This window comes from Homarus americanus, unplaced genomic scaffold, assembly GCF_018991925.1.
Source record: "Homarus americanus isolate GMGI-L3 unplaced genomic scaffold, GMGI_Hamer_2.0 scaffold14467, whole genome shotgun sequence".
NCBI lineage: Eukaryota > Metazoa > Arthropoda > Malacostraca > Decapoda > Nephropidae > Homarus > Homarus americanus.
The window spans coordinates 7,495,644-7,519,524 of NW_024733734.1; the positions used below are offsets into that span (position 1 = coordinate 7,495,644).

The 23,881-nt window shown below is 34.1% G+C and overlaps 1 protein-coding gene across 1 annotated transcript in view; it reads right to left on the reverse strand.

Moving 5' to 3' along the window:
- Window positions 1–7,961: 7,961 nt before the first annotated feature.
- Window positions 7,962–23,881, reverse strand: part of LOC121869971 (myotubularin-related protein 6-like) — a gene marked incomplete in the record, with an annotated part of 49,531 nt that continues 33,611 nt past the window's right edge. Inside the window, 9 exon segments of the mRNA XM_042371592.1 lie at window positions 7,962–10,643; window positions 12,292–12,423; window positions 15,758–15,943; window positions 18,384–18,488; window positions 19,613–19,739; window positions 21,376–21,504; window positions 21,683–21,824; window positions 22,465–22,573; window positions 22,872–23,104. Of these exon segments, the coding sequence (XP_042227526.1) occupies window positions 10,494–10,643; window positions 12,292–12,423; window positions 15,758–15,943; window positions 18,384–18,488; window positions 19,613–19,739; window positions 21,376–21,504; window positions 21,683–21,824; window positions 22,465–22,573; window positions 22,872–23,104 (1,313 nt within the window).

Consider the following 23,881-nt stretch of genomic DNA (forward strand, 5'->3'; position numbering starts at 1 on the left):
ATCCCATTACATCATTGTAACTCACAGCTGCTTTAAATTTAATACATTAATATTTCCTTTGGGACCTTTTAAGTCAGTTGTTCAAAACACTTGAGATGCAGGAATAACATTACAATATATCATTTGTTCTCACAAAATTTGAAAATGCATCATATTTAAACAGTGTTTTGTTAATGTTCACTTACATACTGGGAGTGTTAAACCAAACCATATACAGCACATGCAATGAAAACTGCCATTAGTTTATACAAAGAGATGGGCTATAACAATATTAATAAATAAGTCAATGAGAAACCTTTACTTTTTATACTCAACTCGTACGTTGTTACTTTCTGCGGCTAGTTATCTCTGATTTAAAGTAAAGTACAGTAGTACAGCAAAAATTACACTGATCTCTTTCACTTGAATATTTGTAAAAATATCTAGATGTAACTTAAAATATATTCAAGAACTATGTAAAATAAAGCATCAGAACATCAAATCTTTCTCACTAACTAAATAATCCAGTATACTATTGGTGTAAAATAAAAATTTTCACTAAATAAATTCACGAATGAACATGGTATTTAATGCTGATTAAAGACTAGTCAATTTTGCATGGGTAAGGGACAAGCTTGCCGTATGCTGCTACAAGTATTCACACTAGTTACAGTGTTACTCAATTACTAGTTATGCCAAAAGCCAACTTCAGTAGTGTTACTTTGCATGATACTCATTACCCAATTTGTTATTTTTCTCTCAGTGTTTACATTATTTATCTGAATTACAGGGATATCTGCCTTGTGTGTATAAGCACTGCCCAAACCACAAACTTTGAGGTCATCTAAAGTTCTGTGTAAACATGATCATTCATACTAAAAAAAAATTACTGTTCCTAATGAACTCTCTATACAGCAAAGGGCATGTCTTGGTTCAAAAGCTGTTACTTATTTTAACATATACAGTACAATATTTCCACATTATTAGAAGGTAAATTTGAAGACAGTGCATTTGAAGTACGGAGCAAATATTGAGAAAGAGATGCATAAAAGATTCATTAGTGTTTCCAGAACTTTTCCTTATGTCATAAATTACAATGGTTTTCAAAAGACTTAAGAATTATGTATACAGTACTGTACTTTTAAACAGATTCCTGTAACTAATTTAGGAATGCAGTAAGTCCTCGTTTAACGTTGTTACATTATAATGTCGCTACTCTTTAGATACCAATAATTTGGTTAACATCCCGACGACTCGATAAAACGTCGTTTTTAGTGTCGTCATGGACTACTTTGTATGGCGCATCAATCTCTCTCATCTTGCCACCCTACGCTCTATCAGCGGAACATCACACAGCATACCCATGTGACGCCAGTCTTTGTTAGGCTTCCACAGAGTTCTTACGTGTTCATGTGTTTTTGCTCGTAAACCTGTACTCTAACCATTCAAAATGGCTTCCAAGCACCCATCAAGTGCTACTGATGCTAGTGTTGTGAAGAAGCAATGCAAGACCATTAGCCTTGCTACGAAAATGGAGGTTTTAAACCATTTTGAAAGCGGGACATTACTGGTGCACTTGGACTCACCCCCACAACAGTGTGTTCTATCCGGACCAACACGGACAAGATTAAGGCTAGTGCTGGAAGTGGTAGTTCTCTGAGTGCAACAAAGACAAGTCGTACTCGAAGTTCCGTGATTGAAAAGATGGAAAAGATGTTGGCTGTGTGGATGGAGGACCAGAATCAAAGCAATGCCCCTGTGAGCCTTATAGTTATCCAGCATAAAGCAAAATCCTTGTTTGATGACTTAAAGGCAGAATAGGGTGAAGGATCAAAAGAAGAGAAGTTTACGGCCAGCTGAGGATGGTTTCAACGTTTTAAGCACCGTTATAACTTCCATAGCATTAAGATGACTGGTGAAGCTGCTAGTTCAGATACGGTTTCTGCCGAGATATTCCCGCCTGAATTTAAAAACATCTGTGTTTGTTGATCGTTGTTTTAAAAGGGCTAAAAAATCCTTTCATTCCTCTCAAACCAGGCAAATTCCTACACTTAAGAAAATTTTGACTCTGCCCTATTGTAATATAAATATATATATATATATATATATATATATATATATATATATATATATATATATATATATATATATATATATATATATATATATATATATATATATATATATATATATATATATATATATATATATATATATATATATATATATATATATATATATATGTAATGTATTTCATGGGGCAAAGGGAGGCTCAGGAAAGAAACTCCCTTATTTTATTTATTTCTTATGGGGGAAAATTGATTCGCTTAAAGTTGTTTACGTTAACATCGTGGTTTTCAAGAACGGAACCACGACGATAAGCGAGGACTTATTGTATTTAAGTTCATAATTTTATCAAGATTTATCATACATTATCAAAAAGATTATGGAAATACAGGTGCTCCTCTATTTAAGAACATTCAACTTACAAACTTTCAGAGATACAAATATCATCACTGAGGGGGGTTTACCTGCCAGAACAGGTGTTTAAATGTGGCTGAGACCTTGATTATTTTTTAGAAAATTCCAGATAGAACAAACATTACCTAAGAGGAGAAGAGTGAGCCAGGTTTTAAGGCTGTATTAAAGGGTAAAGCTGTACTAAATATCCATAATCTTTTAATTTTTTACTACATATTTGGTATCTACAAGAGCAAAGATGGACTTACAAACAAGCCTAAGGAACGTAAATCGTTCGTAAGTAGAGGAGCACCTGTACAGCATTATAAAAACAGATCTTCACAAAATTCATTTAATTCTGTACTCTGCAATAAAATGGTAAATAAAAATACATTTTAGTAACTTTCAAAGTTAGCAAAATAACACAATAAAGTGAAAATTTTTACATCATCAGCATGACTGACTTACTTTCTTAACTTGGAATACAGTATACATAAAGTAGTTTATTAAAACTCTTGGATGCTACAACATAATTAAGAGCAACAATTTTAGATAATCTGAATACAGTATTACTTTAAAACACTTCAGATTATCTGACTTTAAGGTAAAACTGTACTGTACAACTTCTCAAGTTTACTGAACATTATCCTTACAACTATAGTAACTATGGTGGTGTTTAATATACCAGTACAGTACATCTTTTATCCTGATTAGAGTAAAGAAACTATATCATCATACATAATTATTCTGTTTTGTTTTGTTACATGATCAACACTTCTGCTATATAAGGAATGGAGCACAATTCAAAATTGTAATTTTGTTAACAATTCAAACAACTTGTCACAATACATGTACTTCTAATCACAACCAAGAAAGAAAAAATCCCAAACTTTTGACAACGGATTTTCCAAATTTCCCACAGGAGAGAAAGCAGAGCAGTTAGCCTTGGTTGCTTGCGGAAACAACATTCACACTGGGTCTATATCAGTGGTTCCCAAACTGGGGGACGTGAGGTGGGTACAAGGGAGGCGTGAAACCATCTGCCAAAATTTGCCATTTTTTGCTCAAAAAGAATATACAGTAATGAAGAAACTATGGCTCCTGTAGTAGCAAGTGTTTATTGAAGAGTATTATGATATCCCCAAATATTATGTGCTATGGCTTGATAGCTTTTATCCAGCTCGGAGAACAATACAAGTTTCCGTTTCAGTGGGTTTACTAAAGCCGCAAAAGTGTCCTTTTTTATGATTTTTTTTTTATTTTTCTTTGGTTCCTGAAGGAGAAAATGTTTATTGAAGTTTATAATTAAAGTTTTTTTACTGGTATTATTTATGTTTTATTTGTTTTCATCCATGTTCACTATGCAAAGAGTTATCTGATCCTCAACAATACTAAAATATAATTATATTAAAAAATAAAATCTACGTAGATTTTACATACAAAAATATAAGGGGGGGGGGGCGGCATGAGGACTACGCAAAAAGCAAAAGGGGGCGTCATGTTAAAAAGTTTGGGAACCACTGGTCTATATGGTTAGACTCCTGTTCTCAAATATACTCTTTATCTCTCAAAATACTGTGGTCTTCATTAACGTCCACCTTTCTGCATTTTTCTGGCTTATAAATACTCCTTGTGTACATTTGCTATAAACCAAATATTTTCAACATCAATTTTTTGTAAAACTACAAGGTTATCTTTCATTATGTAGTTGTCAAGTCAGTATGCAGGTAAAGCACTGAGTTTTATAATACATCAGTCTTTCTGTGACTGTACTAACATGCAAACTATCAATATACAGTATGTTTGTCTTTAAAGGTGACTAAAAATGTGATGGGATATCTTCCATCTTGGTAAATAATCACAACTCATTATATATCTGGCTTTGAAGAATCTCCAGTTAATTATAATAAATATTATGGGTCCAGGTGGAAAACTGATTAGCAAAAGTGATACATGGATATAGGGACATATTCATATCACACAAATGGAAGTGGTGATTGTTAAATAAAATAACTCATGTACAGTATACATGATAGCTGATTAGAGAGTAAAAATTCTTAAAAGAATTGTGTGAATGGTGTTAGATAAGGCTTGTATAGAAAGTAAAACAGTAATGAATGTGAAAATATTAAGTTGCTATTTGAATGAAAATGGCAAGAAAAAAGTTGCTTGATTTAAACAGATAAGTTTTATGCTGCATAATCTATTATACTTTTGCACCTCATAGTGATATGGAGAGAATGAGAGTATGGTAGATGAGAGCTGATAAAGTGTGAGAGAGGTGGAGGGAGTGCCTGAAGAAAAAAATTACATCAAAAGAAATGCATTTACAGGGGTATTGGTACAGTACAATTCGAAGATAGTTGGGAAGAATACAGAAAGATGTGGAATAGAGAAGTTGAGGGAATACTGTACATGTGCTGCTGGAAGATGTGGTTAATGAGAAGGTGAAGCAAGAACTAAGTGATACAAGCGTGTTTGCCTCAAGGAGACAAGGTTTAGGTGACTTTTCCTGGAGCCTAAGCTTGGTTAGAAGAGCTCGCAAGGTGCACAGTGGGATTTTGATTAAATAAATGGAAAGGATATCTGAATAAACTGTAATGCAAGTAAAATTTAGGAAGTGGAAATGTGTTATTTTCTTTCTGCATTCAGACACTGTAGAGAAACACTAGTAACAAAAGAAACATATGCTGTATTAACAGATTAGGAGAATATATGTAGTGTTGTATATATATCTTGTATATATATATCGACACCTGCAATTGCATCAATGAACCTGAGTGCAGGAGAAATTGGTAACTTAAGTGTTTGATATGACTGTTTACAACAAACTACTAAGAAGGTGTAACGAATTTGATGAGGTACTGTATGTTGATACAAGTTCATACATATCATCAGTATAATACCACAATGAGTGACATCTCATTAATAGTTCAAACCTTATATGTTATAAATGTATAACCTGAAATGCACATCACCATTCTCTTTTTTACATAATTAATGACAGTTTGGGTAAGTGATTTAAAATTTAAACTCTAAAACACATAAATATTCACCTTATATACAAATCATACCAGAGAGCACTCAAAATAGTGTTACTTAATCTAGTTCTTATTATAATTTACCATCACACAACAATCATAGTGCAGTAGAATCCCAGTTATCCAGCACCTACGGGGATTGAGAAGTGCTGGATAGAAGTTCTTCTGGTTAGTTGAGACTTGCTTGTAAGATCCCCCAATAAATCCAACAGTGCACAGTGCTTTTGGCTGACCTCACAAATTCGCTCTCTCAGAAATAGACTTCTTTAACACTTACTCCACTCTATATAAACGAAGTGGCTTATAAATAAATAAAAATATTTCATAAAACTAGAAAAAAGAAAAATGAAGAGCATGGATGTGTATGTGTGGGAAGTAATCATGTGTGGAGGTGGTGGGCTTTAACTGTGTGGCCATACTCTCTCCTGATGTGACATGGCAGAAAAACAGTGCAGAGCGGAAGCTGCACTTCTGTGAGTCAGCTGATTGATTTGTTGGCTGAACTGGGTCATGTTACCCAGAGGATATTTTGAGTAAAGGAGGAGCTATTTTTTGTATAAAAAATACTTGCTATTTTATTTTATGATATGCTATGCATCAATTTTATTGTTTATCATAGCAATAAATGTGGCAGCTCATCCCCGTTGCGTGCGGTACTCAAACATATGATACTTGGTGATTTTAGAGGGATATTTATTACAGTATTATTATTTAATTTTAGTGCTGGTTAGTTGAATCTACCGGTTGTTGGGACACCTGGGATTCTACTGTATAATATACGTTGCACTAAAAAAGTTGGCCTAATTTTATACATGATATTTGGTGTCTACTTGTACCAGGTCAGGGGCAGATCCAGGGGGTCCAGACACGCCCCCCCCCCCTTTTCATCAGTTAATTCCAATACTTTTTCTTTAATGCAGTACAGTATTGTACTCAGACATTTTGGTACAGTAATAAGTACAGTAATTACTATTGACCTCAGAATATCTCCTACTATCAAATGCACATGGCCTCAAAATGCCCATGTTCCGCCACCCACAAATTTTTGGACCCCCCTTTGATATTTCTGAATCTGCCCCTGCATTCATACATGTCAAAACAACTTATAACTGCATTAATAAATTATCATAACCTAGGAACATCACTTCAAACATATACTGGACAGTATTTTCCTTGACATTAGGCCTATACATTTACTCTCATACAGGAATGTCACAATAGTAGTTTAACAATACACCACCACCATGTAATAAATAAAAACAAAAAACTCAACACAACTGCAGTATAATTGTTTTTTGTAAAACTGTAACTCAATAATTTATTCACTAAATATGTTTTATTTCAAAATTTGTAACTTTGAAAACACACGAAATTCTCAAGCTTTAAGATTTTCTCTTTACCTGTAGTAGAAAATAAGCTTACTTTTAGGGTAATACTAATCATCCAAAAATAAAACACACTACACTGTACCTCACTAATATGATGGTGCTTTGCCAAAAAGGTTTAAATCATCACCAATCTTTAATGTGATGCTCATTTATGGGTTCATTTAGTTCTTGTAACAAGTCAGAGCCTTTGTTTGTCTGTGAAAGGTTTCAATACAACCTACAACAAGAGTACTGATGAATAAAGCAGAAATCTTACTGTCTCTGAGGCCGAGCTCCCCCCAAAACTAAAACAAAATTTAGCCGGCTGGCAAATGGATAATGTCTTATCATGATATGCTCCATAATGTGAGCTTATAAAACATACAGAGAATGATTGTGATGCTGATTAGAGGATAAACAGGTAGGAAAATTGGAGGTTAATTTGCACATATGGCTGCAATATTGCTGTCAAGTCTGCATTTAGAGTGGTTTCTTGGAAAAAAAAATTATGGAAACACTGGTGTTGAGTCTTCTAAAATGTGACACACACACACACACTTTTTTCAAAGTATTAGGGCAAACTTATGACTTGCGACCTAGTGTCTGAAATACGGTATACTGTATAATATAATTTACATCATTCACACATATGTGCCCGAATGTAGATTTAGGAAAATACTTGATGCCTTATATGAAACCGAACTGCACTGTGACTACTTAATTACATATTTCAGCCATGAGAACTAATTAACTTTTATATAGTTTCAATATTAGTATAGTATTGAAGACAGGAAACTGGGATGTATCTACGGGGTGCCTGACTGAATAGGTCCCAATCATAACAATTATGTTAGGTTCAGGCCTCTTAAGAGTAGGATGCATTTGATTTGTGACTTTAAAGTTGTACACAAAATTTAACATGAAAAATTGATTATGAAAATAAACTAAGCACCAAGGAAGGATTCAATTATTGATGAGACCTGTGAAGCTTAGTGGAGGAGAGATTATACAGTTCAGTTTCTAAGAAATATTAATCTTTAATTTCTTTTATTTCTAAACATTGATAGATTTAAGATGTTTAAGTCAGTGTAAGGTATGAAATAATACTCATAAATCTGAAAAAATGGTGCAATGCTGCATGTATGTTTGTGAATCAAAAGGGGAAAGGCATACATCCCTATAGGGTGATAATGGACTGAATTTATAATGGTACAATTATAGGAAGATGTAATGGCTATGTATTAACCAAACTGCATATAGTTCTACCCTAAACATTCAGCTTATTCCATGAAAAATTATAGTAAATGCTACCTGATATTTTTTTTTTCTTTTCCGATGTATGCCCTTTCCTTAGGCCTCATGATTATCCCCAAGAGTTAAAGCATATACTTAAAAATACCTATATTATATCTATATCACTACTCTACATTTTTAAAAACATTTGTATTCAGCAGCATCCTTAAGTTGAGGCTGCATGTCTCACAAAATTTCTTGTTTTTAAACAGTAACTTCATCTACATTATGGAAACCTGCAACCCCTCACACGTGCTAAATTTTTAAATTGGTATTTTCTAGTATTTTTTCTACATAAAGTACACTTACATTTCAAAGAGTATGTCAAGTAATCGAATTTTTATCATTCACAATTTCATCATCTGGAATCTAACCTAACCATATGTCCTCCAGTGGCTAGTCCTACTGGCAAGGGTATCTATCTACTTTGTAGGTACAGTATTTGAAATCAGTGATGTACCTTCAGTCCATACTCAAGCCAATTAGCATTTCTCACAACATTTATGATGATCTCAAATAAATTTTCGGACTGATAAATATTAGCTAAATCTGATGTTCTACAAAAAGAACCCTGAGCAAATTTTTGTCTTTTCTTTGCATTTAAAAACATCTCTGTACAGAAATGTGGTAAGCATGAAGCAGAGTTTATAGAATGACAAAAATAATATTCTATATATAATCAAATAACTGAAGTTACACTGCATTATGATAATAGAAACCCATTCTTTATAATTATGCTTCTAAACAAATGGAGTTTTCAGAGCTGCATAATCTATCAAACTATAAACACTGGATGGGCATAACATAGACTTAGTAGAAGCCAGAGTTCTTATAAATGACAGGGCTTATGGCTAAATCTATAATATTTGTCATCATGTCTAAATTCACACCACAAATTCACCAGTATTTTTTATCACAATGCACACTATCACAGGGGAAGCCACAAGTTGCAGCATCAACAAATTACTTATGTACTGTGTGTACTATTTACTATTATCTATGTAAGGAAAATCATATTGAAATGTACATTCATGCCACAAAAGGTCATCAATCATCAACTTTAGTCGTGTTCTATGTTCTACCACATGACATGTTCCTATCATTATAGTATCTTTGTTACTATATCTGGAATATTTGGTTTCTTCTTTCATTACAGAGTAGAATTATACAAGGATTTCATTACAATATTTTAGAACTTAATGGGAGACTGTATAGAAGGTAACATCAGTTCTGTTACAGTGTTTACTATGAACATGTTTCCATATTAATACCAGAAACACACATTCTCATCCAATTAAGTGGTTTACCTTAATTTAACCTACACATAATTTGCCACACTTAGGACAGCAATATGCCTCTGTCTTCTACAAATTCTAATTTTGGTGAACTTTCATTTATAGTAACATAATAAAATAAAAAAATTCAATCTAAATGATATTATTATATTCCTGACAGTAGCATGTCTTTACAGAGTAAGTTTACACTGACAAGTGCTGAACACTGTAAAATCGGTATTGCATACTCTTAAAAACTCAAAATAGCTTTTGAATTATTGAAACAGACATATAAATGTTTCTACATCTGAACTTCATTAACAGACATAGAATGATCAACATTTTCCATTACTCATTATTTAAGTAGTAATGATTTCTGACTGTATAGAGTTGGACATTTTACCATCTTGTGAGCAAAGATTACTTGGACAAAACAAAACTTTTCCTTCACAATACAATATATGTGATCTGTGTTGAGCACCTGGCATCAGAAGTATTTGGATAAAACTCCGTCTAACTTCTAAGTCACTGTACATCCACAACCATGGGCAAATAGTGCAACACTATCAACGAGTATCAAGCTCAAACTGTGCTTCTCAAACGATTTGTTTAATACATCAGGTGTGTACAGTACTTGCTATAAATTTTTAAAGACTTATATGGTGCTGCTAGGCCTTGAGCACTTGCATGGAGATGGCTCAAAAGAACCTAACCTTCCCACCTCCTCAGAGTAGGACTATATCTCACTTTAAATAGATATAAAATCTTCATAATGGTGATTTAATATTGTGCTGAATTTATTATTCCAGCTGAAGTAGTATTCCATGTTCTCAAGTTACAATTGGGTGCACACAATGTGTCAGCTTACAGCCCATATATACTACCTTGCTGGAACCACTGGCTTAGAATTAAGTAGGCATACTACAGATGACTCCATATGTGTAGTCCAACAATTTACAAGTCCCCAGAACAACCCACCCATTCCTACATTACAAAATATTTAATGGATAACAAGTTAACTTACATCAAAGTATAAATCAGATGATTTTTCATCCCACAAACAGTACATACATTGCAAACTACGGAGTATCTACAGAAATAGAACGTGTGACATCCTTGTAGCATGGTCGACACACAGGTACAGGCTGCTGACTAAGATGGCCTGGAAGTGCTGCTTTCTTGTCTATACAACGAGTGCAAAATACTTCTCCACATCGCCAGCAGTGGTGCTGTAAAAATTAAACACATAAATGAACATTTTTACAAAATCATTATGAATTACAATAAACATGATTAGTCTAGTCTATCCGAAAGCTAGAAATGAAGGCAAACTGTAAACCACTAATATTTTGAATAATTTATCTTTATTCATCCTAAGTATAATACCCCCTGTACTGTACTTTTCAAGTCTGTAATTTGTAATTTGTCATAATTTGGCTATTATCAGACATTCCTAACCTCACAATCTGCATGAGTAGAAATTTCATAAAATGAAAAATTATTTAAATTAAGAAAATGGTATGTGTTCCACAACTTACTCTGAACAGCCCCAGACCCATTTCTACCACTTCAGGTATTTCATAACATTCAAACAATAATCATATAATACACTAAAACGAAATACTGTACACAAATAATTAAACAATATGAGAAAAGAAGAAAAAAGGCCAGTCTGTTGGGGATGGAGCTGAAGCCCAACACTGTACTAGCAGATGTACAATACTCGATCATGAAACTGAAAAAACTGTGCCGACATATCTACAAATTAATAAAAGGATTATGGTTCTAAAAAATCTTGTGTACAGTACAGACATAAAGAATTGGTGTGATGAACAGTTATCATCCAGCTAGTTAGAATATACTGTATACAATACTGTACAGACAAAATTAGTAAAAAGATATAAAATGTTCTACAACGGCTAATTTGAATAAGTTGTTTACATCCTTCTCCTTGTCCACATACCGTACTGGCATTTACCTTTTTATTTCCACAATTAAAATACAAAACAATCACATGGAACTATAAATTTTATACACAGGTTGGAAATTTATACGCAAAATATAAAAACTAGTTTTAATTAGGGACATTCCTGTTAGTTAGTCTGTTTTTGCAAATCAGGAACAAGCTTTCTTCCCTCTCACCAGCCTGGAGCAAGTCCATAAGCGTTTCTTCTCACGTTTATACTTTACACAATACAAAGCAAGAGTTGTAAAAGCTAACAGTTCACCATCAAAGTCTTCAAAAGCATCCATCTTATTATTGTTTTGGTTTGGTTCTAACAAGTTCACTGCATTTCTAATGACAAAAGTACGTCTGTAGTGTGAACACACTTCTTAAAAATTACAGCAAGGGTAAAAGTGGAGCAGACAATAAAGAATAATGTATGTGTTTCAGTGCAATAATCGATAAACATAAAATTACACAATGATATTTCAAGAAATTTGCTTTCATTGGTAAGCTTAGGTAGGTTTGGTTGGTTAGGTCACGTTCTGTTAGGTTTTGTGCATTGTCGTTTCCTTTCTCGTGTTTAGTATCTCCACAAATTTTGGTTCAATTCCATAAGTTTTTCTACCGCTAACCGTGTTTTCCACCTTTACCATTGTGGATAAAACCACTACCGCTAGTGCTAGATGAAAGCTATACAGTAGTTAATTTTGAAAGTTAATAACCATAATCCTGCATTGTATCCTCTTATCATGTCTAGGGCCCTTTCCAGACATTAGCTTAAATTGCACCATTTTAATAAATAATAAAAAAAAAAAATCCGTTGACATTCTTTACTATTAGCTACAGAATATTTATAATGTACATTTGAATTTTGCACAAGGCATACTGTTGAACTCAAGGTGTTTGTGGTTTTCAGTAGAAGTACCTACCTTCCGACTGAAATGGTCAAATGGAGTTGAACATGAGCATTCTCGCACATTTCTGAAAGTCTTCCAATCAAGTGCCACAGATGACAGTTCTGGGAAGACTGAACGGTCAGCTTGATATGATGTCAAATAGCCCTGAAAAAAAAAACAGGTTGAATTGAAAATAAAAAAGTCACATGCAAAGTAATTCTCATTTTTCATGCAATGACAAGAGAGTAAGAGGTTGTCACCGAGATGGATAGGTCCACCACCACACCAAGCAAAAGTCTGAATGACTGTAACTCTTGACAGTGATGACTGAAAATACTAATACAGTAATTTATTTTTTTCCATCATCTTGTTATAATACAGTACAGTATATCTGCATACAAAATCTGGTTAAGAGTTACTGATATCACAACTTCCTCCCCCAGGGCATAGATGGTCATTCCTATCTCCTTCTACTGGGACTGCAGGAAACAAACATGATACTGGAGGTACTATACATCAGAAAGAAGGGAGGGGTGTAATATAAAGTTGGTTAGGAGACAATACAATACAATACTACAAACAAGTAGAGAGCATCAACACACTAAAACTTGACACATCATCACCATGAGACATGCTATATGCTACAGTACCAGATGCTTAATACAGCAGTTAATTCAAATGAGGCTGGGAGAGGCTGAAGCATTACTCTGTGAACACTTAAGTTATTATTAAGGATATACAAATGTTGGACTGCGAATAGAACAATACAGATGAAGTGCAAGTCAGAGGTTAGCAGATTTGACTGGAAAAAAGATATCTAATAATAAAAATAAGATGGAATATATGAAAGGTGAAGGAGGTTAAAACTACATATTTGCCCATTATATGTTTTGAGTCTCTAAATACTGATAAGATTAACTGTTTATTTTATAGTAATAAGAAAATAATAATAATTTCTACCTTTGAGGAATATATAAAAAATTTTCTCAGATACAGTAATTGCTAAATGGAGGACTGAATCTGAAATTCCTTTTCTGGTAGGACCCCAAGTCCAGCCAACCTTCTTGAGTCCCTGGCGACAAATGTGAGCTCATTCAAGACCACACTTGATCAACAATAGCGCAATTACAGATACATTCTTGAGCCAGTACAAGCCCAGTACTTGCCAACAGCCCAAGCAGTTAACGAGCCGATCAGAGGCAAAAAGGATATATAATAAAGTAAAGTAAAATATTGTACTTATAGCGTATCACTTGCAACTACACGTTTACTGACAGTACATTACAATACAGTATTTTTGTTCTACATTCATATTTTGATATTCAGTAATATTTATCCTCTTAATTTTAATAATCAAGCACAATTATGGTGTCATTATACATTAATATCAATAATTCATAGATGTATTTATTAATAACAGTAAAAGGTGCTGTAATATATTTGTACAGGTAGTTGTCTGGTGAAGGACATCAGCAATGTTTATGAGTTGCCTGCTCATAGAAATAAAGAGGTTGGGCTCCATGTCCCTTATTGATGTATGGAACACTGAAGCTTTGTTTCTAAATGGTACTTGTGAATATTTATTACTGATAATTTAGAGATGAGTAAAACCTTCATATTGTATTATTTTCTATATTGATAGGTGAAAACATTTCTATAAACTTACATAAATATGGAACATTAATGTTTAGTTTTATAATGATAAGTAGGGATGCACCGGAACTTAGTTCTGGCTGGAACCTCGATTTTTATGAAGTTCTGGTTCCTGCCAGAACTACGGTAAAATAACCAGCCGGAACCGGAACTTTTTATAGTGGTACTGGTTACTGTTTTGTAAATTAAAATGCTTCTTATTTCTAATGGATTATGCAGCATAAAAAAATCCTGAATGGTTAATGAATATTGATGTACTTTACAGGTGTATGTGTAGCAAAAAATTTATTACACCTTAAATCATATTTAATGTACTGTACGTACATGTCATGTACAGTACAAGATACAGTGCTGAGTGTGACGCAACTGGCTGAGCCGACAGCGTGAAACCAGACAGATACTGGATACAGTTGGTGATACATCAACATGTCAAGGGTTTGAGCCTCGGCCCGGACACACGTGAGAAGGGTGTTATCCAGTGTGACCTTCACTACCAAACACCACAGGTTACCAGGTCCCCGGTTTCCTCCTGTACTAACACTGGATAGACTGCCAAAATGGCTAGTAAGCTGATAGGTGGCAAATATGATATCACAAAAAAAATAATAATAATAAATAAATAAATCATTGTGATGGCCTTGTGTCCAAACACAAACATGATGTCAAGGACTCAGGGCACACCACAGAACCAGTTGCAGTTATTTAAAGTTCTTTACAAACCATCTGTTCTATGTGTACAGTACTTATATATAAAGTGAACTAAAATTTCAAACTTAATATAATTTATGAAATGCAGTGAATGGATCATTAATACAAGATTACATGTTATCTATAAAGCTTGTGGTAATTCACCATTGAACAACACTGTAGCCCTTTGTTTTGAAACCACTGCACTAAGTAAACAATAAATAACATAAACCTTCATATTTGTAGTATTAGGTTGACAAATGAATAAAAAAAATTAACATTGACCAAAAATATCATACAATACTAGGATTTCTGAACGTCATGCACTTGAAAGAACTTGGAGGAAAAAACAAAACAAAAACTAGAGTATAACACCCTAAGTTCTGATTCTGGCCGGAACATTTTGAAAGTTCCGGTAAGTTCTGGTTCCAGCCGGAACTTGATGTTATGGTTCCCGTGCATCCCTCATGGTAAGTGTGGATATTTACAGGTAATTACTGTACCATGTACTGGTACAGTACTCACAGAAATATTGGTTCTTTTATGCTTCATTGATGTCTATTTCCATTATAATAAGAATAAATATTAAAGTAGTACTGAACTGGACTGCACTGTTCACCAAAATGTACTCGTAAATACAGATTTTTCAAGATTACTGTCTAGCTTTAACAGGTAGTTTATAATATTTTTCTGGACAGAATACATATTTGTGGATCTCAACAATCTGAAACACCTTCAGTTTCCAGCAATTCAGATTACAGAGATGCTATTGTACTGTATTAGAAATTACCAGAGAAAAGCAATAAAGGTAATATAAAATGTGGAAAAGTGCAGCATGGCTCCTAGAACTGTATACTGTACTGTAGTTGATTTAACTGTTAAGGAGTGGAGAGGGCAATGCAGAATAATAACTGAACAAAGTAGAGACCAATTAAATGACTACCGGATATTCAGAATGAGACTAAAGAGTTCCCATATGGATGGTGGAGGTACCGACTGTCACTACGTTCACTGACTGTACAGGTAATGGTTATGCTGCCTACATAAATCTTAAGCCTCAAACTAAAACTTTCTCATAAGGGAAACTGTGGCAAGCCATACAGTTTACGAACTTACAACACTTTTATAAAATAGTTTACCTTAGTTTTTATCCACCTACCATAAACTTTTTGCCACTCTGTATGAACTGTGAGGGGTTGATGAAGTTGGAGTCAGGGACAATCTTATCTGACGAAACATCAGATCCTGCAGAGCTGGTGACTGTCAGAGCACCTACAGACACCAAGGATTCTTCTACTTCTCGCATGCCCAGCACTCCTATAGTTTCTATTTTCTCCTCACCATTCTGTTAAGACATTACAGTAATCTAAAAGTACCGATTAAACTCTATTTAACCTTTATTATTAAAAGCAAGGGTATATTCATGACTAGTCGTTTTTCTTTTTAAGCTCTTAAGTAGACCAGTTGGCTTAAGTTATCTGGGGAACCACTACAGTGGAGGGAATAAAGACAGTACTGCATTGTACTCTTGCTTTCTACTTGAAGTTCTTTTCATTGGCTAAATTTTTTGTGGATCAGCATTCAGTAGACTTACACTCATACCCCAAGTCTCTGTTATTCTTCAGATATTTCTACTCTACTGCTTATCTTTTACTTTTCACTATCTTGGTACCTCCTGAGGTTAACTCCCACTTTTTTCATACATTATATTATCCCCACACAAACACAATATTAGTGACTTCACTAATCTGAAAACTAAACCAAGATGCAAACTCTTGGAAAACTGTTGAACCAACGACCGAGTCTTCAAAAATAAAGTTATTAAGATCACTGGAAATTAATGTACTTGGAAACTTTTCTGTGCCACCCTGTGTAAAAGATTTAATTCCTGTAAAAGGTGGTAAAATAATAACAGGAAAGTATTTTTTGTTCTGACAGATCCTACTGATGGTTCACTCCTCATACATACCTATATTGCTACCTGTTAATCATATATACAGTAATTTTAAAATAAAATGTTGTAAGACATAACAGAGACATGATGAGTGCACAATATATAGTATAACAAATTTATTTTCAATCTGACTGTAACATAAAGAGACCTTTATCAACCCTTAAACACCCAACCTTATGTGTCCAGGAGTACCAATACTTCACTTTCGTGAAGTTTTCTATGATGGCTGGCTAATAAATAAGTGAAGTAGTCACCACTAACTTGTTCATTTGTAACAATGTGTAAATAGAAAAGGTATTGACAAGAGGTTCATATAGAGGTATGAAATGGTAACAAGATAATGAAACAGAACACAAAAATGTCAGAAGGACAATGTGGAGGTTAAAAATGTATAGAGCAGTATTGTGTGATGCAGAAGTGTCAACACAGCCAAATCCTTGGAAGAGGAAAATAACAATTCAAACCTTTCCTGCAGTAGGATTCATAGGTGCTACAAAGACTATCTGGTCTATTAACTATATTGACTTACATTTGTGTGAATCTTAAAACTTTTACAAAAGTGCTAAGTGTTTAAAAGTAGATACAGTAATTGTGTTTTACGTGTCAACTAGAACAGAACATTAATTTCACCTATCTAACATACTACTGTACTACATATACACCAAAAGCGAGGTGTATTGCATGTACAAGATTTCAACACTGTAAGGAGAGGTTATTTTAAGAAAATAATATAAGGATAGGAGGAAAAAGGTACTCTGAAATTACTGTCTATTTATTTCATGTCACCTTTTGCTCTAGTCAAGCAGAGCATTCCATGCATCATTTTTATTAAGCAATCTGATACCCTCATTCATCTCCACAACTTACAGCATCCAGTACACAGTTAATACATTTTTAGAGTATGAAGAATTATGCAGAATGTTTAGGCAAATTTTTTTTTTCTTCTTTTATTTCACTTCAATGCACAAACAATAAAACTGGGTAAAAAGTGACAGCTGTTGCATGTGTATATGTGTGTGTGTGTGTGTGTGTGTGTGTGTGTGTGTGTGTGTGTGTGTGTACTGTATTATACAGAAGTTGAAAAACACTAGAGAATGTTAATATAAAGTACCGAGAATTAAAATATATTGTATCTCCGGAAATAGTGAGAATTTTGAGACTATTCCAGGTTACTAAGTGAGCTGACTTATGAGTTGTAACTAACATGATAACTGTACATTTGCCATCTGCAATACCTGTACTTTTCATTTTGAATTAAGTTAAGAAATTGACAGTATGAAGCTGTTCTTAAAATATACTGTATAGGCTTAAAGGGAGAGATAAAACTTGTCACTAGACCAAGAGTGAGTACTACTGAGCTACTTCTACTTCACTAGTTGAAGAAACTTATTATTCAGCTTTTTCACCAAGCACCAATATTTTGGGGGATATGACGGACATTTCATAAAATATTCTCTAAATTTTATAGCCATCATAAAACACACGAGAGTTGAAATAAAGAACAGATTGGTCACCTGAACAGCTAGTAAGCTGATAATTGGTGGAAATAAAAATATTAAATACTGTACAGTACTAATATTTTCTTTTCTCTTCCTGCAGTATCATCACTACATAAACTTCCTCTTATGCTAAAGTACACCCTATCATAAACTCTCCACACTCTTTCAACCTATATTCTTTTACTTTTTCCATGAACTATAAAAACAAAACAAAAATTCTTGTATCGCCTGTGATTTAGTAAATTATTAATCCCATTAAATTCTTTATGCACACCGCCTTCTATGACTCTGCTTTCCTCATTAATCTGAATATAATAACAAAAGAAACTAACCTGCAGGGCATCATCAAGGATACGGTTGTCACACTGACTATCAGCACCTTTCTTTGGGGTGTTTCGTCCTCTTCGCTCTAGTTCATTCTTGAGCCATGTGATGCGCTATAAGAAAGAATGCAATTAAAGTCAACATGCTCATTACATTTTTCTTTTCTTCATACTGCTGTAAAATAAGGATTGAATTATAAAATTTTATTTTATGGTTGAGGGAGAATATAGTAAAACGACTTGTAAGATAAACTCACCAAAAACCCACAGGCAAGGTTTGCTTTGCTTAGTAGGTCATCTGCATTCTGAGGCAGAGATGCTGTCCATTTGATATCAGAGTAAAACCTGAGATCCAGGATTACAACATAAATTCTGAGCTTGATCTAGTGATTGCTTTTAAAGCAGTTAAACCAGAACAAAACCTTGAACTATATAGCTTAAACTGAACCCCAGACCATAAATCTCACATTGTCCTGCTTATAAGGGAACCCATCAAGGGAGGAAGGAAAGATCCCAAGTCACCAGACTCTTCACTTTATTCATAAAGTCCCCTTTTGCATCTTTATTCAAAGAAGCTGCAGATTCTGTACTCTCTTTAAACACCTCTTTTATTAACTAAATTTAAATATTTCAGTATTTCATTTCACATCTCCCTAACTATGCAGTACAGTACCAGTAGATATATTGTAATTACTTACTGTACTGAGCAACTTCTACCCTTAGCAGTTGTGATAGCTACTTCAGGACACAAAACTAAGCAGCAGAAGACCAGAAGCACAAATAAACTTTATTACGAATCAAAATCCTGTATTATGTACTGAAATATATTTGAAAGGTAATACAGTACACATGTTGCACCTCCAGTTACAAATTCATTTGTCAAAGCTGCATATGTGATGATCCAAACCATGAACAGAAATCATCGTATTATATTTAAGTATGGCTTGTAGGTAAACAGACTTTGTTGACTGTATTGGAAAAGCTATGGGAGCAGCCTTTGGGGAACCTGATGATTTCATGGTTGAGCCAGATTAGGTAATGTTTGATTGCCTCAGGGAGTTGCCCTGCCAGCTAAAAGGACACTTGAAAGTCTGACATATAATGACTATTTCCCACTCGCATGGAAGGCAGGAGAGAAGTTGCATGAGACAATACAGCCTGGAGAGCTGTTATCAGGTAAAAATGGCATGGAAAATGGTGATGATGAAGATATTGATGATAGACAAAAAGTTACTCACCTTTGTGAGGTAGTCAGCTTGGTCAGTGAGTGCTTGTGTGTGCTCTGTGGTGGCAGCCAACACGTCTCCCAGTGGTTCTCGTGGGTGAATTCCATTTTCAAATCGATTGTACATCCCACGCCAAAACCTGCACATAATGATAAGATCACCAACCATTACAGAACAGAATAACAATGCTGTATGTACTATAATATAAATAATTTATCTCTTTTTTCTCTAACTTTCAAAATCTAAGCAGTGGAAACAAACTTAATTCTGTCTGCCTTCATTCTCAGGCAATTATCATAGAACTGTAGTAATTCTTAGACTTATACTACTGTATAGTCTTTTTGTTTTTAAATTAATGACGACTGTAAATAATTCCCCTCCCAAATGTAGTCTAAAATAATTCAGTAACTTTCTTTGTCTGTTTTCTGTTTTATATATTTTTTTTATGAAACAAACTCCTGTGTGTATTTTCTCAAAAAAAAAAAAATTCCAGGTGAATATTCTTTTATGTGGTAGAAGCTTTATGTAATCAGCTTCTATGATTTTCTCCCACAAATGAACAGTAAAATGTAAATTATGTAACCCCTCCTTTAATTTTAAAGCACAAAACCAATATGTCAAGGGTTCAAGCCTTGCTTGGCCTAGACACACGTGAGAAGGGTGTTATCCAGTGTGACCTCACCAAACATCACAGGTTTTTCAGGAATAAATAAATATAATAGTATAGTACCATTAAAAATAAGTGTGATTGAAGAAAATTTTATCAATTGTAAATGAACCAACATACATTTCCACAGCCACATTTGTTCACACCTCTTGGCCAATCAGCACTCATCTAACCAACATGTACAGTTTTATCTCTGCGCTCTCTCCTTTGTTTGAAATCTAATACATGTATTAAGAGAAATTTTAAACCCATAATGTCTGGAGAAAGGTCAGCAAGTGAATGTTGGTACAGTAGCCAGATGACCAAGAAAGTCATTGTACTGATTTGAAAATGCACAAGATATGGAGGATTGAGGCAGACTGAGGTCAGTTCCTTGGCTTCACTTCCTCCACCATTAAAATAATACTCTCACAAATTTATCTGCAGAGTGATGATTAAATTTAGTTTCAATATTATCCATATTAAAAATGCCATAATTTCATCTACAAAAAGACAAACCAACACACACAGAGCCATTATCATTACCCAAGGAAGATGTACAGTAGTGTCCTGTAGCATTTATAGGTTAAGAATTGAAAATGACAGGAATGCATCTCTATGGGTGCCATGTTATAATGATCTCTTTTAATGGATTAAACACTTGAAAGACCCTCCTCAGGAACATACCTTGTCCATTATAAGTCTACCTATATAATATTTACACATTTTAAATTAGAATGTACAGCTATCAACACTCTCTTGACATTGGAAATGTAAGTGGACAAACTCTTCCATATCTGAAAAAATAACAACTACTGTACTGTATATTCTGCTAGGCACTAGGGTCCTAAACATAGGCCTAGACTGTCAGTTCATAATTTTTCATATGACAGAATTTAACTGTCAGACATCACTTAGGCAGCTCATTTACACAAAGGATGAACCAAGAATGGGTTAAGAATCATGTGGCAAGTCTTAAACCAAGCCCTCAAATACATTTCAAATATCACTTTCCTAACCACACTTTTAGCTTCAATATTCATGTAACTTTCTCCTCTATCTTCTATCTACCACCTTATAATCTTTTAAGAATATACTTTTAAGAATATTCCTTTGGAGTTCTACCTACCTCACACTCTGAGGGCAGAGGTTAAGCCGCAACACGTCTGCAGTTGAGTCTCTTCGATACAGTGGATTCTTGTATTCACTCTCACGAGACCTCAAATACCCCCACAGTGAGTATGTTTTATCTGATAATCTGTGAAAAAAATTTCAAGTTCATCCGAGTGCACAGGTGACATATGTTTAACATAATTTATTCAGTACGTATAATCATGAGAAAAAAGTTAATAAAAATTATGTACTGCACTGTATTGTAAATTTATCAAAAGTGAAAAAAGGGCATTATTTCACAAAAAGAAATCACTGTACTTTACCTTAAATCAACTCTGTCTTTCTGGCAGTTGCCAATAAATGTTCCAAACTGTGAGGAATACACATGGTCGTGGAGAACAAGAAGATATCTCTCATTAAACTCAAAAGCTGATGGTAAAATTTGCTGTAGTTGCCAAACACAGTCTGAAAGGTTACAAGATACAGATACTGTAATTAAAATCAAGGTCTTTTAATACTATTTAAAATTTTGTGTGTAAATTAATGTGTATTTGCATACAGAAGCAAACACACAAATACATAAGTTTGAAAATTAAACAGATTACAGGTATCATTACTTCTGCTACATTAGGTAGTACAGCATATACTGTAGGTTGGTGTGACAGATAGCATTATGCTTATAAGTACAGTTAGTCTTGACAGAAATAAGCAAATATTAGTCACTTTATAAGTTGATGCTAGGGAAATACAGTAATTACAGCTCATACAAGTACAGTAATTTATGTGAGAGCAAAATAATGAAAGAATACACTGTATGTATTTCAGTAATGCAGAACATTTACTCATTTTGCATTGAACATGTATTTACTGTACTCAAATTAGTTTAAGTTAATTAATATGAACTGTTCATATAAGGTGCTAGATGTACTGATAGGTTCTGCCACAGAGTACAGTATGTATGTACTGTAAATTAAGGTTTAATGAGTAGGGTCTACTCCATGTTTATCAGAACGAAGTGATAAAAATAATCAGTATTTTTAACTGAAGTATTTCCATTACATTACCGCACAGCTATTTATAATAAGTAATGAGGAAGTTACAGTACCAATGAACTGTGTGAAGATTGGAGACACCTCCTTGCTGTCTCCCTGGATGTGTCCACACCGATCAGTAAACTTGTGGCCAAATGCTAGCCATTCCTTTTCAATTAAGATCTGTTTGAAAAATCTGTGTCAACATATTTAATAAAATTCGGTTAAATCAAATATTTTAGTAAATGAAATACCTGGCAATGAAAATTGTCTGATTCAAAAGCAGTGATTTAACAAGTGAGACAGACACCCAAACATTTTTGACATGTTAATTTTAGATTCAAGCTACCAAAATGCAAATGTGATCTATATACATAAGATTGCTTATAATAAGACAATTACACATCATTTACATTCTATATAGTATTACTGTACTAACTTAACTATTTCCCCCAAAGCAATTTACCCGGGACATAAATACCTGGAATCCTTCAGTGGTGCGGTAGTAAGGGTCGAGAAGAAGCTGAGCCAGTGCTGAGGTCTGAGCTGTACGGTCCCAGCCATCAGAACAGTGCACCAGTACACTTATGCCTTCCACTATTGAATTGGTGATGAAAGAAGCTGTTTCCAATACTGAACGCACATGCTTCAGCCAGCCTGATGACTCGGCACCACTGATAAACCCACCCATTGAAGGTGTCACAAGCTGGCAGGCTGAAGGTAAAGTAGAAAATATTAGATCGTCAGCTAAGAAATTTGTTTAACTAATTCCAGAGTTCTTCCTATATGTTGATATTCTACTCTCCAGACCCTCTGTAAGTGTTCTGCAAATAACAGCTATAAGAAACTCTTATCACTGCATCTAATCTCCCTACATATATACTGTTAGTATACAGTATCTGTATATACAGGAGTTTTCATATAAATGTAGGACAGAACAGTACTGTACAAGTACTGTGATAAACATGTAGTACAGTACTAGTGTTGTAGTGATCATACAGAGTTAGTGGTGTAGTGAACATGTAATAGCAATGCAGTACAATATTCAATTCAGAATCATCAGAGGTCACTCTGGTCAATCCAGAAAGGTCACATTAGATCCTTGATTATGTTACCCTATTGAAGGTTTTGAGTAGGTGATTCCTTCCAAGTTCAGTTTAAACAGAATTTAAGGCAGAAAATTTATAGTACTTTTAGAAGAGTTTTGTCTAAGACAGACAGAATCCAGAAGCATCCAGGAGACACAGGACAAAGTGACATCCTTTCATGCTGAGACAAAAATGAAGTATTGAAGCATTATCAGAGTGGAGAAGAGTGATATAAGGATAAATATGATTTAGAGAGAATGAAAAAAAGAAGCAGTAACTATGTAGTATACAACAAGAGGACTTTGTAGGAAAATGCAGTGTATCATGGAGGGGGGGGGGAGGTGAGGTGCAGCAGGAAATAAAAGTCATACCCAGCAGCACAAAAATTCAGGATGACAATGTA